Raw genomic sequence first — 16,888 nt, 5'->3', positions numbered from 1 at the left:
GCCTTGAACTCACAGAGATCCGCCTCGCCTGGCTCTGCCTCCCGAGTGCTGGGACTAAAGGCGTGCGCCACCACCGCCTGGCAACAGCAGGCACTTTTACCCACTAAGTCATCTATCATTAGCCATTTTTGTTTTTGAGACAGGGTGTCGCTGAATAGCTCCGGCTGGCCTTAAACTCACTCTGTAGACCAGACTGCTGTTGAACTCACAGAGATCCATCTGCCTCTACCTCTCCCAAGTCCTGGGATTAAGGGTAAGCACCACCATGCCTGGCTTTTTTTTTTTTTTTTTTTTTTTTGATAAAAGCCATGGATGACTTGGATCTGGCTATATAACCACCGCACAAGTCTTGAAATGATTCTCCTGCTTCTGCCTCCCAAGTGCTAGGATTATAGGCATGCACTACCACAATGGCTAGAATAATTTTTTACATGAATACTTTCCTTACCTGGACATATATATCATCAAGAATCAACAGGCCTTTCTATGTACTTTTCCAAGTTTTCTTCAATTTTAAGTGATTGGTGAAAACAGGTTATACATTGTTATTTCTCTTTCCTGTCTTTAAAAATTGTTTTATGTGTTTTGTCTGCATGTATGTACATACACCATGTGAGTGCCTGATGTCTTCCTAGGTCAGAAGAGGGTGTTGGGAATCCACTAGGTTCACTAAAGAGCAACAAATCCTCTTAGCTACTGAGCCAAGTCTCCAGCCAGTCATTTTTTTTTTCTTTTAATTAAAAAAAAAAAGTGGGGGGCTGGAGAGATGGCTCAGCAGTTGAGAGCCCTTGCTGCCCTTCCAGAGGACCTGAGTTCAGTTCCCAGCACCCACATGGTAGCTCACAACCATCTATAGTGGAATCTGATAACCTCTTCTAGCATACAGTCATACATGCAGACAGACGACTCATATACATAAATAATCATTTTTGTGTATGGGTGTTTTACCTGAATGCAAGCCTGTGGAAGCCAGAAGGACATCAGCTCCCCTGGGACTGGAGCTACAGTTGTGAGCCACCATTGTGTGCTGTTCAAATCTATGATGGTCTTTTAATAAAAAATCCATAGTCAGATATCGGGATGAAAGCTGAAAGATCAGAGAAGCAGAACAGCCAGCCACTAGCTTACCGCTACAAAATCCTCAGCCTAAAGAGAGTGAGTTCCTGTTTCCTCACACCTTATATACCTTTCTCTGCCCAGACATCACTTCCTGGGATTAAAGGCGTGTGCTTCCCAGCACTGGGATTAAAGTACCACCACTGCCTGACCTCTATGTCTAATCTAGTGGCTGACTCTGTCCTCTAATCCTCAGGCAAGTTTATGGGTACACAACATATCACCACAATTGTGGGTGTTGGGAATTGAACCTAGGCCCTCTAGAAGGGCACCCAGTGTTCTTAACCACTGAGCCATCTCTCCAGCCTTTTAAGTTTTTAAAAATTTATAGTGTATATGCATGATACATGCAATAGAACAGGGAGTCACTGCTCTCTCCACCTTCACGTGGAACCTGGGATTGAACTCAGGATACAGGCTCGTGTAGCAAGATCATTTATCCACTGAACCATCTCTCTGGTCCTAAACTTGTTGTCCTCCTGCCTCAGCTTCCTGAGTGATGGGGTTATAAGGTAAGTACCACCATGTGCAGCTCTCCTACACCTTTTTGTTTTGAGAAATTAAAAACCTTCAGAAGTAGTATTAAATTTTGTGTTTTAGAGTCTATGTAGCACAGGACAGACTCATGATTCTTCAACTTCAACCTGCCAAGTACTGGGTTCAAGCATGCGCCACCACACACTGTGTAAAATCGGTATGTATCAGTGCTGCCTCCACCCTTGAGGACCCTAAAAACCTGGCAGTCTCTACTAATAGCCAGACACTTTTCCTAGGGCAAGAACAGCACTGTTCTAACCCTGGGCAGGCTATGCAATGACCTTTTGTAAGGCTCTCACTAGTAGGAAATAGCAGCTACCAGGCATGAAGATGCAGCTCTGCTACTCAAGAGGGCCAAGCTCAACTATCTCAAGTTCAAAGGCAAAGTATTTAGTGAGATACTAGCTCAAAAGAAAGGTAAAGAGAGCTGTGTGGTACACATGCCTTGGATTCCGGTACTCAGGAAGCAGAGGCAAGTGGATTTCTATAATTCCAGGCCAGCCAAGGTTACAAAGTGAGACCCTGTCTCAAACAAACAAAAAATTGGGGGTGGGGCAAGACCACATGTCTAATCCCCTGTGTAATACACACATGCACACTCATACACACACACACACACACACACACACACACACACACACACACACACACACACAAAGAATCAACACAGCAAGGTAGACAGGACAGCATTTATTCCCATTTTACAGATGAGGGGACAAACTCAAGACATCCGAGGTGATCACCCCACTCCAGGCCACAGGTCAGTGACGTGGCTGATTCCAGAACAGACTTCTGACTTCAGTGGCTCAGCATTCTTGGGTTCCCTACCTTCCCTCTGCAGCCATGACACCAGTTACTTCTCAAAGCCCACATTCAAAAGCAAGTGAAAGCCTTTCCAGCTGCTTCTGACAACCAAAGTAGACTGGCCCCAGACCCCACATGCACACACAGCATAAGGCAGAGCTGTGTATCCAGAACCCAAATCTCTATGTGGCCATACTGCCCTCAATATGGCTGATCTCATCAGAAACCTGAATCCACAGTGGAGAGCCGAGTGCAGAAAAACAAAAGAAATTCAATTGTTTTGTCAATTACTTCTAGTCTGAGTTCTATTTATTGAGAGCTTACTCTGTCCCAGCTATTTGACTTGGGACCAGAACAAGGCAACAAGAATTCTGCCTTTGTGAAGCTCATGTTCCAATGCATTCTTCAGCAATTCACACACTAGTGCTGGAGGCCCAGTGCGAGGCCCAGTGCGGAGCCCAGTGAGGGCTGGGGCTGGGGCTGAGCTGGAGAGCCTTTGCCTAGAATCCCCCAGTAAGGGACTGAGGCTGAGCAGGAAAGCCTTTGCCTAGAATCTCCCAGTGAGGGGCTGGGGCTGAGCAGGAGAGCCTTTGCCTAGAATCCCCCAGTGAGGGGCTGTGGCTGTGGCTGAGCAGGAGAGCCTTTGCCTAGAATCTCCCCGTGAGGGGCTGGGGCTGAGCGGGAGAACCTTTGCCTAGAATCTCCCAGTGAGGGGCTGGGGCTGTGGCTGAGCAGGAGGGTCATTGTCTAGCATTTCCTAGTGAGGGCTAGGACTGTGGCTGAACAGGAGCCATTGTCTAGCATCTAATAGTGAGGGCTGGAGCTGGGGCTGAGCAGGAGAGTCATTGTCTAGCATCTCCTAGTGAGGCCTGGGGCATGGCTCAGCAGCGGAGCAACTGTCTACCCTGCAGAAAGCTCTGGGTTCCATCCCCAGGACTGCAAAATGAAAAGCAAGGAACAATCCTTAAGTGCCAACGAGACTGATGAGCCACATAGTCCTACATCAGTGTTTGGTCCAGTTCACAGTGGTGCCTCGTTTCAAAGTAAGATGCCAACATCTAACATCTCTGAAACTGGCAACTTTGGGGAATTCTTAAACAGTATGTAGCAGCTACCAACCATGATGCATCCATGACACATGGCCAGCAGCCCACTGCAGTCTCTACCATTTCTTCCCATCTCACCATCAGGTGACCCGCCCAAGTCCCACTTTTGCCACACACTTGACTGCCCTCATCACTGGCACTGGAGCAAATACATAGCCAAACAAGATGGTTTCAGAAAGCACCAAGTCATACAAAAGAAAGAAAAGCACCAATGTAACCAATAGGACAGGATTGGTGGAAAGGGCTACTTCGGATGGAGTGTTTGAGGAGGCAACTGCCTGGAGTCAGTCACAAGGACGGAACGCACCGACAAGTCTGCCAACAGAAAGGAAAAATGCTTGCAGCACACAAGAGGGACAGCCCATACCTGGAGCCTGTCAACTGCTTGGGTTAGCAAAGAAACAGGAAGAATGGGGTGGGCTGGACCATCGCAAAGAAAGACCACAGGAGGGGCAAAACGTCAGTACACTATGCAGGCCAGAGCGAGCTCAGGGTTTTAGTCCAAGAATAGAGGGAAGCCTTTGAAGGGTTTTTAACTGGGAATGGCACGGTATGGTCTGTTTATGTTTTTCAAAAGCTGGCTAAACTATGTAGGAAGGTAACGTGAATACTGTGGCTGGAAACAAACCCCTGACATATAGAAGGTGACAGTGGAGAAGACGAGGATGGTAACAGAAGAGACGGCGACAGCAGCTGCTGCAGGCCGTCTGGATGCAGCAGTGGTGGTGGAAGGAGAGGGTGCCGACAAGGGAGCCATCAAGGTCAACTTCAGGGTCATGCCTTATTCGAACATTCTGAGGCGTTGAGGATGGCTGCAAGAGGCCCTCCTTTTAAGCCAGAGATCAAAACTAACTGAGATGGGTACTTTATGCTAGATTCAAGCCCTCCTAGATTCCTGACCTGACACCTCCTTATCCCTTGGATCCAACAGTCTTACAGTTTACATGTCTGAGAGCCAATCTCTCTCTGGGTGTATGCCACTTCCTCCCCATGTCTACACCAGCCTCTGCAGCTGTGAATGAACCAAAAGCACTTCACAGACACCAGCCTCCAGGTCCTTCCCACCACGTGGATCTTTGGCAGCAGATCCAGTCTTGTTTGTATGTGTTAGCCAGCATCACTAGCTAGTCCCATGTAACAGGCACTGATGTGTTAAGTCCACGAGGTCTCCCACAGAGAGGAGTGCCATGTTAAGATAGCATTACTTCTCAAGGCACGGGAACCAAACCACCACATTCAACCAAGATAATGAGCAAGCCAAGCCCCAGGAGCCTCAGCCTTCCTGAGGGTTGTGATTCTTTCTTATCTGGTTGCAGACCAAAGTTAGAGTTACAAGTTTATCTGAGAGTTAATGACACTGGACAGCACTGTTGTGCTCCATGCATGGGAACTTTAGAATGCTCTTAGCTTCACAACATCTTTTCAAGAAGGCCACAGAGAGCATCGTTCCCCATTTTACAAATAAGAAAACTGAAGAAATCCAGAGCAAAAAAAAATCTCTAGTCAAGGTCTCTCTCCATATGGAGCCCAGGAGGTCCTGGAATTCACTAAGTAGTCCAAGCTGGACTTGAACCCCTGATCCTCCCGCCTTTGCCTGTAGAGTGCTGCGATTATAGACCAGTGCCAACAAAGACCAGTCCTTAATTATTTCCTGCTGGTAACAGGAGTCTGGTCCAGGTGGAGACTCACTTTGCAGCATTATAAAACACATTCTGCACCCTTATACAACAGCCACCTTGTTCTCTAGTGTCCCTCAGGTTTGACCTGACACAAACTTCTTTGGGTGTCAGGGTCTTTTGCCACACAGTCAAAGACTTTGCTCTCTCTGTCTCTCTTCTCTCTACCCCTCTTCTTAGTGCTGGGTGAAGACAGATTCCACCCTTGGGCCTGTGAGAAAACAGCACCTTTCAGTCTGGGAGGAGTCAAACAAGAAGAGAGAGAGAGAGAGATCTAAGTATGCAAGAATAGTTTCAATGGGAAAAAGCAGGGGCCACCAGGAAGGGAATTGGGAGGTTCCTCCAGGTCTCCACCCCAGGGGCACCTGGGAAAGAGTGGCAACCACTGGGGCAGGCAGAGCCATCCTGGGCCAGTCACTTCTTCAGGGCCCCCAGGCTCTTCAGGACCTCCTGGGCCTGGACCAGCTGTTGCTGCAGCCTCTGGCGGGTGCTCTCACTGGAGGCCCGCTTCAGGAGGCCCTGCATCTCCTCCACCACAGCCCGGTGGCCTGGGGTATTGTGGAAAAGCCGCACGGCACGGTCCCCACAGGAGGCCAAGAAGCGACCGGTGATGTCAAAAGTCAAGTCAGTGATGCACTCCCCGTGGACCGACTCGAAGCACTCCTCCTTCTCTCCACGCCTCGTGTTGAAGAGATGAATACTGGTGCCAGTGGCCAAGGCCAGGACATGGGTGTCAGGGGAGAGCGCCAGGCGGCAAGGCATGGTGCTTGCCTCTTCAAAGTGGCCTGTCCTTAGCAAGTAGGGGTCCTGCTGCTTCTTGTATTCCACATCTGTGTCCCACAGCTTCCATGTGCCATCCTTGGAGACAGAGGCCATCCTGTAATGTGGGAAATCACAGCTAGAGCCTCAACAACCCCGGCTTGGAAAGGCACTGGAGCAGCCCAAGGGACTGCAGCTAGGAAGCCAAGTCAACAGCCTGCTGGGAATCAAGTCCTCCACCCTTCTCAGACTGCCCCCAGACCTGCAGCCCAGCTGGGCCCACTGCTCAGCCCAGCTCGCTGGTTCACACCTATAATCTCAGCACTGGGGGCTGAGGCAAGGCAGGAGGATCAATGTGAGTTCAAGGCCAGTCTGGGCTACCAGGTGAGACCCTGTGTCAAAAAACATAAACAGGACAAAATAAAAAATTGCCAGGTAAGTACACACCTATATCTCAGTACTTAAGAGAGAGGCAGGTGGATGAGGCCTTCAAGGCCAGCCTTGGCTATCTGTACCAAGTAAGACCAAACAACCAAAAGAACAAAGGAAAGAAAATGCACGGATGTACTCACCTCCGAGAGTCATTGGAGAAAGCGAAAGCATGGACAGAGGCAGAGTGGCCCTTCAGCTCAAAGGCTCGAAGCACCTCCTGGAATTCCCCTTTCTTCCCGAAGCAGACCTCCCAGACCTTCACATCTGGGGTGAAGCCACAGGAACCCACAAACCTGTCACATAACCCACACGCTTAAAATTCAAATGTTAAAGACATCTTGTTCCTAACAGATCTTAGCCATCTCTCTTTGGAGAAACAGCACCTTGTGGTGATACTAGGCATGGATCTAGGGTCTCATAAATACAAGGTAAGTCATCTACAGCTACAGCCCAGCTTCTAAGGAACCTTTTAAAAGTGTTCCCATGTCAGGCATGGAGGTATAACCCTTCAATCCCAGTTAGTCTGGAGGCTGAGGCAGGAGGATCTCTAGTTCAAGGCGTTCCTGTGCTAACAGAGTAAACAGGAAGGCAGTATAGATAACTTAGCAGGATCTTGTCTCAAACTAAAATTAAAATTAATATAGTAAGACTGGGTGTGGTGATGCATACTTTTTTTTTTAAGATTATATTTATTTATTTATTTATCATGTATACAGCAAGTGTTCGGCCTGCAGGCCAGAAGAGGGCACCAGATCTCATTATAGATGGTTGTGAACCACCATGTGGTTGCTGGGAATTGAACTCAGGACCTCTGGAAGAACAGCCAGTGTTCTTAACCTCTGAGCCATCTCTCCAGCCCTATATGATGCATACTTTTAGTCCCAATGCTTAAGAGGCAAGAATAGGCAGATCTCTTGTGAGTTTGAGACTACCCTGGTTTATATAGTGAGTTCCAGGCTGGCAAGGTCTACACACTGAGATCCTGTCTCAGAACAAATAAAACCAAACCAACAAATATTTTTAAAAGGCCTGGTATGGTGGCACAGCCTTTAATCCAAGCTGTCAAGAAACAGAGCAGGCCGATCTCAGTGAGTTCCAGGCCAGCCAGGGATATACAGTGAGCACCGGACTCCAAACAAAACAAGTGGAATGATTGAAGCCCATGATGAGGGACTTCTGAAGTGCAGTGCTTGACTGTTTGCCTAACATGCACAACGCTCTGCTTCCCACCCTCAGCACTGCAAAATAAACACACTGTAGGTGAAGAAACAAACACCAGGACTATGGGGGCTTGTGGGAAATCCTTTCACGCTTTGGAGAGCTAGGGCTTACCTCCCGGTGTCCCTACCCCATTTCTCAAAACTGCCTCTGCGCTCTACCGCGTCCTTACCTGCTACATGGGGAGATAACAGCGTACGTGTTGTTCATCTGGTTGGTATTGATCGTGGCTAGCACCTGACGTTTCAGATTCCAGATGAGGATCGTTGTGTCACTAGAGGCTGTCATGATGAACTTCCCTGATGAGGAGAGGAAAGCTGTGAGGCCAGGGATATGACCAGACCAACTGTCACCTCCCAAAGAAACATCGAGGAACTGCTCTAAGAAGTATGGCTCTTACGGACTCTAGGGAAGCACAGGGCCAGAGCTCTTGGGTCACAATGATGCCAGGCAAAACTCAGGCACTATCAACTCCTTCAACAAACACAACTCAGAAGGGCGGCGAGAGGCAGGTGGAGGTACTTGTCACCAAACCTAATGACTGGCGTTCAACTCCCATGTGTTGAAGATTGGGCTGACTTCTACAGGTTGTCCTCTGACCTCCACATGTGTACTATCACACACACACACACACACACACACACACACACACACACACACAGAGTAAAACGGGGTGGGGGGCCTGGAAAGATGGCTCAGCAGTTCAGAGCACTGGCTACTCTTTCAGAGGACCTGGGTTTAATCCCAAGCACCCACATGGCAGCTTGCTTTTGGCTGTAACTCTAGTCCCAGGGGACCCCACATCTTCTTCTGGCCTCTGTGAGCACTGCATGTAAGTGGTGCACAGACATACGTTCAGGTAAAACACCCACTACATAAAGTAAAAATGAATAAACCTTTAAAACAAAGAACAAGTTATGATTCAGGCACTTTCTCATGCCTTGAGTAAGCTCCACCCACTAGACTTCCCTACCTGTGTCAGCAATGCCGATGTTGACGATGGGCGCCTTGTGCTTTTTAGGGAAGTCCTCTGGGGTGGCTGTGAAGGTAAAGCCCCCATCTTCTCGCTTGGCCATCTTAAAGACACGGAGGGTGTCCCCATTGGCCAGCCAAACAATGAAGGCTCTAGAGACAGCAAAAGAGAGGTCATTTTCTTACCTGGACAGAGGCCTATGTGTTCTAGATCCCACAGAAAATCAAGACTGCCCCTCTTGCCCTATGGTATAGTCTTTTTTTTTTTTTTTTTTTTTTTTTTTTTTTTTTTTTAAAGGTTTTTTTATTTATTATGTATACAGTGTTCTGTCTGCATGTATTCCTGCAGGCCAGAAGAGGGCGCCAGATCTCATTGCAGATGGTTGTGAGCCATCTTGTGGTTGCTGGGAATTGAACTCAGGACCTCTGGAATAGCAGCCAGCTCTCTTAACCTCTGAGCCATCTCTCCAGCCCCGGTATAGTCTTAACTATAGATCTCTTGGTTCAAAAAAAAAAAAAAAAAAAAAACTTTTTTAAACTTTAAACATGTTTGTGCACCACATGCCTGGTGCCCTTAGAGGCCAGAAGAGGACAAAGGCTCCCCCTAAGACTGGAGTTATAGACTCCAGTACATGCTAGAAAGTGAACCCCAGTCCTGTGTAAGAGCAGCCAGTGTTCTTAACCCCTGAACCATCTCACTCCAGCCCCTCAAAATCTCATAAAAAACTATTCAGAGGGCCAATGAGATGGCTCAGCAGGTTAAAAAGCACTTGCTTGGCAAGGCTAATGTGACTTAAGAATACTCAGAAACACGTATAATAGCAAGAAAAAAAAAAAACCCAATTTCTGCTGTTCTCTGGCCTACACGCACAAAAAGCAAAACAAAGTATTTCAAGGACAGAGATATATCTCAGTGGTAGGCTTTGGGTTTGATCCTTAGCACTAAAACATAAAAATACCCTCCATAAATAGGAGAGGCTTTGAAGCCGGGCGGTGGTGGCGCACGCCTTTAATCCCAGCACTCGGGAGGCAGAGGCAGGAGATCTCTGTGAGTTTGAGGCCAGTCTGGTCTACAGAGCGAGTTCCAGGACAGCCAGAGCTACACAGAGAAACCCTGTCTAGAAAAACAAAACAAAAATGAAACAAAAAAAGAAGAGGCTTTGAGACTTAAGGAGAACAGAAAGCCCTGAAAAGTCACAAGCCTCATAAGGTCCCCTCCCAAGGTTATAGCACTAGTAAACAAGGACGGGCAGGAGAAGACTGTATGCTGGAGCTGCCTTACAGCCCAATATGCAGCTTCAAGAATACAGCTTTTGTGAGTCAGTACCTATGCTGGGGTGGGCTTTTATGATTTGGCTCCCAAAGAGTTGTTCATGTTCTTTTTGCTTGTTTGTTTTTCGAGACAGGATTTCTCTGTGTAGCTTTGGAGTCTGTCCTGGAACTCATTCTGTAGACCAGGCTGGCCTTGAACTCAGAGATCCACCTGCTTCTGCCTCCCAAGTGCTCTGATTAAAGGCATGAGCCACCACTGCCCAGCCTGACCATGTTCTTTTAAGCTTCCTCTTACCCATATTGCCGTAAACAACCCCAATAAACTCACTGGTTTGCCAAGCTACATATGATACCATCACTCTTTGGTCTGTTGTTGATGCCCTATCTAGGGTAAAGAGACATTTGTTTCCCTGAACAAAGGCACACAAAGCCACACTGAATCCTAGAACCGGGGAAACTGGGGCATAAAGCCCCCAAGTTCAGGGCCACGCTGCATTACCTAGTGAGAACAACATAGCAAGGCCCTGTGTCCTGTCTCAAAACAACCAGCAAACTAAAACCCAAAGAGCAAGAAAGGCTGAGGGTATAGCTCAGTAGTAAGGCCTTGCCAGCATGTGAGATTCCGAGTTTAGTCCTACACTACAAAAAGAGGATCCTCATAGCTTTGGTTCCTTTCATTTCTGGAGCGTAGAAGTCACAAGAGCTTCCAAAATTCATGGCAAAGCTAGATTCCAGAAATTCAGGTTGGAATGATTTTTCCCTCCCTGCTTCCTTCATAGAGCAGAACCTCCAAGGGCCACAGGAGGTGCCCATACTATACGGATGCTCTCTCTCTTTGTCATATCAAGGTAGACTCTTAGTCCCTCCTCACTAACCCCCAACTGGACTTGGGAAGGCCAAAGTTAAGAGCTGGGCTTTTGCAGGCGAGCCTGAGGCTCTGTCCTGTCCCACCTGCAGTCAGGGCTGAAGCGCACCAAGGTGGCATGGTCCAGCTCCACATTGGCTCTCATGCTGCGGTGCTCCCGCTGAAGGAAATCTTTGGTGCTCCAGATTCGGACAGTGCGGTCATCTGCACAGGTGACCAGGTACTTGCCATTGCTACTGAAGTCCATGCAAGATATATTCCCACTATGGCTCTAGGGAAAAGAACGCAGGAAGTATAAAAGAGACCCTCTCCAGTGGACAGGAGGATGAACCTAGGGCTGCCACTCTGGCCCTGGTGCCTGAGTGACCAACAAGCTGAGGATAGAAGAGGATAAGTTAGCCCTGGTAGTTCAGTTCTATAATCCCAGCTACTCCTCAAGAGGCTGGAGCAGTAGGATCTCAAGTTCAAGGCCTGCCTGGGCTACAGAGAAAGTCTCAAGCCAGCCCAAGAATTTAGTGAAACTATCTCAAAATTAAGAGTAGACAAAAATAAATAAAAAGTAGAAAGTGGGCTAGGATTGTAGCCCACCAGTACAGTGGCTGCCTAGAATCCCCCAGTAAGGTGCTCAGCTGCAGAGCACTTATGTAGAATCTGCCAATCAAGGATTGGAGATGGAACTCAGTGGTAGAGTGCTCATCTAACATGCACAAGGGCCTGGATTCAGTCCTCAGTACTATAAGGGAAGGAGGGAGCAGAAGGGCCAGAATGGGGTATGCCTACTCTCCTGATAAGTTAGAGGTATATGTAATATGCACAGATTACTACAAAGGACAGTCTGTGGGGGTGTGGGTCTTCATGCACACATGCTGCACATGTTCAGTACCCAGGAGTACCAAGTACCTTCAATGCTGCGGCCAGAAGGCGGTGGGTAAAGCTGTGTTGCTGAGGCTTCTCCTTACGAACCCGATGGTTATGTTTCTGCTTCTTGGATCCTGACTTCTTGGATTCGTTTGCTTCTTGGCCTAGAAGGGAGAGTCATGCCATTTATCCATACACTCACTCAGAAGCATCTCCCAAGTACCTAGGACTGCCTAGGCTCTGGATGGAGCACCAAGACATGAGCCAGAAAGGGCCTTTGTCCTTGAGGAGAGAAAGTGATGTGTACAAAAAGATGCTTGGGAGGTCTGGGGGGGGGGGGATGCTTCAGTAGGTAAAGTGCTTGCTTTCCAAGTGTGAGGACACCCAGAACCCACATAAAAATGCCATGAATTCTTCAGAACTCAGGAGGTGGAATTCAGGAAGGTCCCCAGGGCTCTCTGGCCAACCAGCTTGACTTAATCATGAGCTCCAGGTCAACATGAGACCTTGTCTCAATGGAAGCAACTAGTGTTCCTAATGATACACAAAGTTGTTTTCTGATCTCCATGTGTACAAGATGTATGTCCATCCACCCACATGTTCATTTAAAAAGGGGGTGGAGGCTAGGAATATACCTTAATGGTACAGGGCTTGCCTAGCATATGCAAGGCCTCAACTTCAGACATAAAAAGGGTGGCTGGAGAGATGGCTTAGTAGTTAAAAGCATATATTGCTCTTTCAGAGAACCAGAGTTTGGCTCCTGGTACTCAAATCAGGTGACTTACAACCAACTATAAGTGTAGTTCCAGAGACTATGGCACCTTTGGCCTCCAAGGATACTTGCTAAACATGGACAAACAACAGACATACACACATAATTTTAAAAAATGTTTAAGCTTTTTTTTAAAGGCTTAGAAATCAGACTTGAGTTGGATTTGGTCTTTATCACTGAGTGATCTTCTGTTGTTAAAGCCACACCAAGGGCTGAAACTATAGCCCCATGCATGCTAAGGGTACACACTCTACATCCCCAGCCCTCCGAGTGATCTTGCAGAGGCTGCTGAGTCTGGACAGCACCTCTCTGAGTTTACACAGCTGGGTGGGTTCACAGCTTGGCCAGTGTAGTGTGGATTGTAGGCATGCATGCTTGCCAACCTAGGGACCAACACACAAGGGAAACTGAAGGATCTGGTCTTGGATAAGTTATTTAACCGCTTCAAGTCTTGGTTTCCTTAAAAAGCTACTGAAACCAGACTTGGTGGTATGTGCCTATAATTCTAGCACTCAGGTGGTGGAGGCAGGAAGATCAGGAGCTAAAAATCAGACTGGGCTACATAGTGAGTTTAAGGCCAACCTGAACTTTCCTCTCTCAAAAACAACAACAAAACAAACAAAAAACAAAGGTCAAGAACTGAATGAGATAGTATAACCAAGTAACAAAAGCATTTCTACATTGATGAGAAAGCTCAAGAGAAGCCATGTAGCCACAGTGTAGACATGCACTTTTACTTCTGTCTCATTTACTGAACGAATTAAAAAGATTCCGAAGCTTATCAATAGCTAAGAGGAGTTCAGTGGACGTTCCTGCCGGTCAGAGTTGGCCGAAGAGTATTTTCAAATGACCCCCATTTTCTATCAGTAAACTTGGGGAGTTAACTGAGTTTTCATAGCAGCCCCGAGGTCAGGGTCAGGGGTTGGGGGGGGGGGGGGTGGAGTGGGAGAGGAGGTGCTGTCCCAGGAAAAGTCACCTACAGCCTAGGAGCCTAGCCCCCAGAGTCCTGCCCCCGAGATGTAATCAATCCCGAACATGCAACCCGATGTCTGCACGGGAGGCTCATCTCACAACCGGGGAAACTGAGGTTCGTTGAGTCTCTAGGCTTCCTGAGACCACGCGGCGGCCGGGAGCAAAGTCCTCCTGGAGTCACCGCTACCCGGTCCGGTATACTTACGGACGGGCTGGCTGGCTTTGTCCTCCTCGGCCCGTAGCCAGCCCCGGGCCACCGCCACCGTGGCCACCAGGGCCAGCAGCCCCACCAGCAGGGACAGCCCCACCAGCTCCGGCATCTGCGGCAGCTCCATGTCTGCAGGACCGCTGCCACCTCAGCCTACGACGCCGGCGTCCTCACGTCTCGGCGCACGAGGGGCGGGGGAGGACAGTTGGCTCGCCTCGAGGGGCGGGACTGGCCGGTGTGGGGCGTGGCCTGCTCCTAAGCGTGCCTCGGGAGGCGGGGCCTAACCGTTGCCCTGTCCTATGAGGCGGTTGGAGGGCTCGGCGGGGCGGAGCTTTGGCCGCTTGGGCGCCTCGAGGGCGGGGCCAGGTCGTTAGCCGGTCCTGGGAGGCGGGGCCGGGCGGTTGGAGCGTTCGGTAGGGCGGAGCCTGGCCTCGTGTGCGGCTCGAGGGGCTGGGCCCGGCCGTTGGAGGGCCCTGTGGGGCGGAGCCTGGTGGTTTGAGTTTCTCAAGGGGCGGGGCCTGTCCGTTGGCGCGCTTCCGACGGACCCGGCCTAATTACACATAATGTAGGGCGGAGCTCGGCCTTTGAAGCGTCTTGAGGAGCCGGTGTCGACCGTTTGGGTGTTTTGGGGGAATAAGGACTGGTTTGAGTATTATGAGGAGGACGAGCTGGCCGTTGGTACGCACTGAGGGGCGGGGCTGAGAGGCTCGTGCGCCCTGGGGGCGGGGCCTCGCCGGTTTGACTGAACAGCTTCACGTGCTCTGAGGGGTGGGGCCTGGACTTTGCGGCGCCTGGAGGGGCAGGGCCTTCCGGCTCTGGGAGGCGGGGCCTAGCGATTGACAACGAAGAGGCAAGGCCTGGCTATTGGACTGTTTTTGAGGGGCGGGGCCTGAGGGTTAAAAAACGGCTTTGATTGAAGCAGCGTCTGCCCGGTGTGTTCAGGCTGCAGACTCTGCTGGTGCTGTTCTCACTTCTCTTGATCGTTTATTAAAAGCTTCATTGCAGCATCGCCACACTGTATCCTTCCAAGGGACAGGGCAGAGGTTCTTATTCCCTCTTTACCTGTGCTGCTGCTGGGGAAGAGAGATGCTCCACCCTCGGTGTGATGCAGCCCCGCAAAGACCTGAACAACGAGGGTCTTGTGGAGAGGCAAAGGCGTGAGCATTAGAAAAAGAAACGGCTAGTAAGGTTGGAAAGATCTGGAGACCCCTGAGTGCTGGCTTCATTCCAGCACGCTGGTTATCATAGGAGGGCACTGGTTAGAAAGTGAGCCAGGGAGATAAACTTAATGGTAGAGCACTTGCCTAGCTTGTACAGGCCCTGGATTCGATCCCCACCGCTGAAAAGAGAACAATAAAACCAAAACATAAAGTAGGATGGAGTTGGGGATGTAGCTCCGTTGGTAGGGTGTTTCCCGAGCTTGGAGGAAGCTGAGTTCCTCAGCACCCCATGAGCCTGTAATCCCACACTGGGGAGCTGGAGGCAGGAAGATAAGAAATTCAAGGTCTTCTTAGACTACATAGAGAGTTCCAGGGCATCTTGGGTTTAAAAAAAAAAAAAGCCAACCGGAAGTCCTTGCAAAAATCCTCCAGGAAGGTAATAAATGCCTGGATTTCGGGGTAGCCAGCAGAGTGGAAAGGATGAAAAGGAGATACCAAATTATTATTATTATTATTATTTATTGTTTTTTTGACACAGGGTTTCTCTGTGTAACAGCTCTGGCTGTCCTGAAACTGGCGTTGCAAATGAGGCTAGCCTTGAACTCACAAAGCTTTGCCAGATTAAAGGCATGTGCCACCAGTGCCTGGCTAATTAATTAATATTATTTGGCCATGCTAGAGATCAGATCTAGGGCATTCAGTATGTTAAGCAGCTCTACAACTGAAGTTGCTGTCTAGTCCCTGGAAGAAGTTTCTTCCCTCTCCCTCTCTCTCTTTCTCTCTGCTGATTGTGGTGGCATATTCCTTTAATCCTAGCACTTGGAAGCAGAGACAGGTGGATTTCTCCTGAGTTCAAAGGCAGCCTGATCTACTCAGAGAGTTCCAGGCCAGAGAAGGCTACATAGTGAGACTTTTGTATCAAAAAAATTTTTTTTGCATATGTATTTGTGTGCATCATACATGGGTGTCATACCAAATGTGTTTGGGTACATGTGTGTGCATTTGTGTGAAGGCCAGATGTTGACGTCTGTCGGTTTCCACGATCGCTCTCCATCTTATGTACTAAGCACTGGAGCAGGTATCTTGCCGAATCTGTAGTTTACAGCATCAGCTATTTTGACTAAAGCAATTTACTGCAGGTGTTCTCTGTCTCTGCCTCCCTTGTGCTGGGATTTACAGGCAGGCTCATATGACACACCCAGGTTTTAGGTTGCTTTCTGATAACCAAGCTCCAATCCCCATCCAAAGCAAATGGTTTTACCCCCGAAAACATCTCCCCAGCCCAAAAAGAAGATTTTTAGTGTTTCCTAAAACAGGGTTTCAATATTGTAGTCCAGACTGGCCTGAAACTTGTGGCAACCCTCCTGCCTCAACTTTCTGAGGACTGGGATTACAGGAGGGTTTTGGTTGGTTTTAATTTGGGGTGGTGAGACAGGGTCACCGTGTAACCCTAGCTGGCCTGGAACTCACTTTGGAGGTCAGGTTGGCCTTGAAAAAGCAATCCTTTTGCTCCTGCCTCCTAAGAACTGTGAAGGTGGGCACACGCTACTAAGCACATTGTTTTAAAATGAACTGTTTTGGAAAATCATTACAGATTTACAAGGCATAGTGGCACTCGGCTGTCACCCCAGCACCCAGGAGGTAGAGGCAGGAGGATCCAGAGTTCAGGGCCATCCGAAATGGCTCAGGAGATAAAAGCACTTGCTGCCAAGCCTGACAACCTGAGTTTGAGTCCTAGGGCCGGATGACAGAAGGAGAGAACTCCAAGCTGTCCTCTGACCTCATGGAAGCACTGTGGTGTGCATGCACCACCCCTTAACACACAAGTAAATGAGTAAATGTACTTTTTTAAATTGGTTTATTTATTTATTTATTTATTTATTTATTTATTTATTTATTTATTTATTTATTTATTTTTTGCCTACGTGTATGTCTGTGTGAAGGTGTCAGGTTCCCTGGAACTGGAGTTACAGTCAGTTGTGAGCTGCCATGTGGGTGCTGGATATTGAACCCAGGTCCTTTGGAAGAACAGCCAGTGCTCTTAACCTCAGAACCACCTCTGCAGCCTCAAGTAAATGTAATTTTTAAAAGGTAGCCTCTGAGGCTGATGTGGCTCAGTTAAGAGCACTGGCCTCTCTCCCAGAGGTCCTGAGTTCAATTC

At 48.7% G+C, this 16,888-nt stretch overlaps 1 protein-coding gene across 2 annotated transcripts; it reads right to left on the bottom strand.

Annotated features, from left to right (window-relative positions):
• Positions 1-2,328: 2,328 nt before the first annotated feature.
• On the bottom strand, positions 2,329-14,261 carry Tbl2 (transducin beta like 2). 2 transcript variants are annotated; one of them, XM_042268478.2, is made up of 7 exons: positions 13,565-14,261; positions 11,658-11,779; positions 10,844-11,028; positions 8,622-8,773; positions 7,821-7,947; positions 6,571-6,723; positions 2,329-6,116 (listed from the first exon to the last, which is right to left on the bottom strand). In XM_042268478.2, exons 1-7 carry the CDS (start codon positions 13,692-13,694, stop codon positions 5,654-5,656), a joined length of 1,332 nt encoding a protein of 443 aa, XP_042124412.1. In that variant the 5' UTR covers positions 13,695-14,261; the 3' UTR covers positions 2,329-5,653. The 2 variants fall into 2 exon arrangements, with proteins under 2 accessions (XP_042124412.1, XP_042124413.1); XM_042268479.2 differs by lacking the exons at positions 11,658-11,779; positions 13,565-14,261 and having other exon boundaries at positions 10,867-11,005.
• Positions 14,262-16,888: the final 2,627 nt, after the last annotated feature.

This window comes from Peromyscus maniculatus, chromosome 23 (assembly GCF_049852395.1).
Source record: "Peromyscus maniculatus bairdii isolate BWxNUB_F1_BW_parent chromosome 23, HU_Pman_BW_mat_3.1, whole genome shotgun sequence".
Classification (NCBI taxonomy): Eukaryota; Metazoa; Chordata; class Mammalia; order Rodentia; family Cricetidae; genus Peromyscus; species Peromyscus maniculatus.
Note: the sequence above shows the minus strand (reverse complement) of the source record. Positions and strands in the feature narration are given on the sequence as shown.

Bases quoted from the DNA above. Each gene is read 5' to 3' on its own strand.
- Tbl2 (XM_042268478.2), bottom strand. From the start codon at position 13,694: ATGGAGCTGCCGCAGATGCCGGAGCTGGTGGGGCTGTCCCTGCTGGTG. The intron at 11,780-13,564 runs GTAAGTATACCG...TCTCCCTTCTAG, and splicing joins CAAAGCCAGCCAGCCCGTCC to GCCAAGAAGCAAACGAATCC. The intron at 11,029-11,657 runs GTACTTGGTACT...TCTTTTCCCTAG, and splicing joins TTCTGGCCGCAGCATTGAAG to AGCCATAGTGGGAATATATC.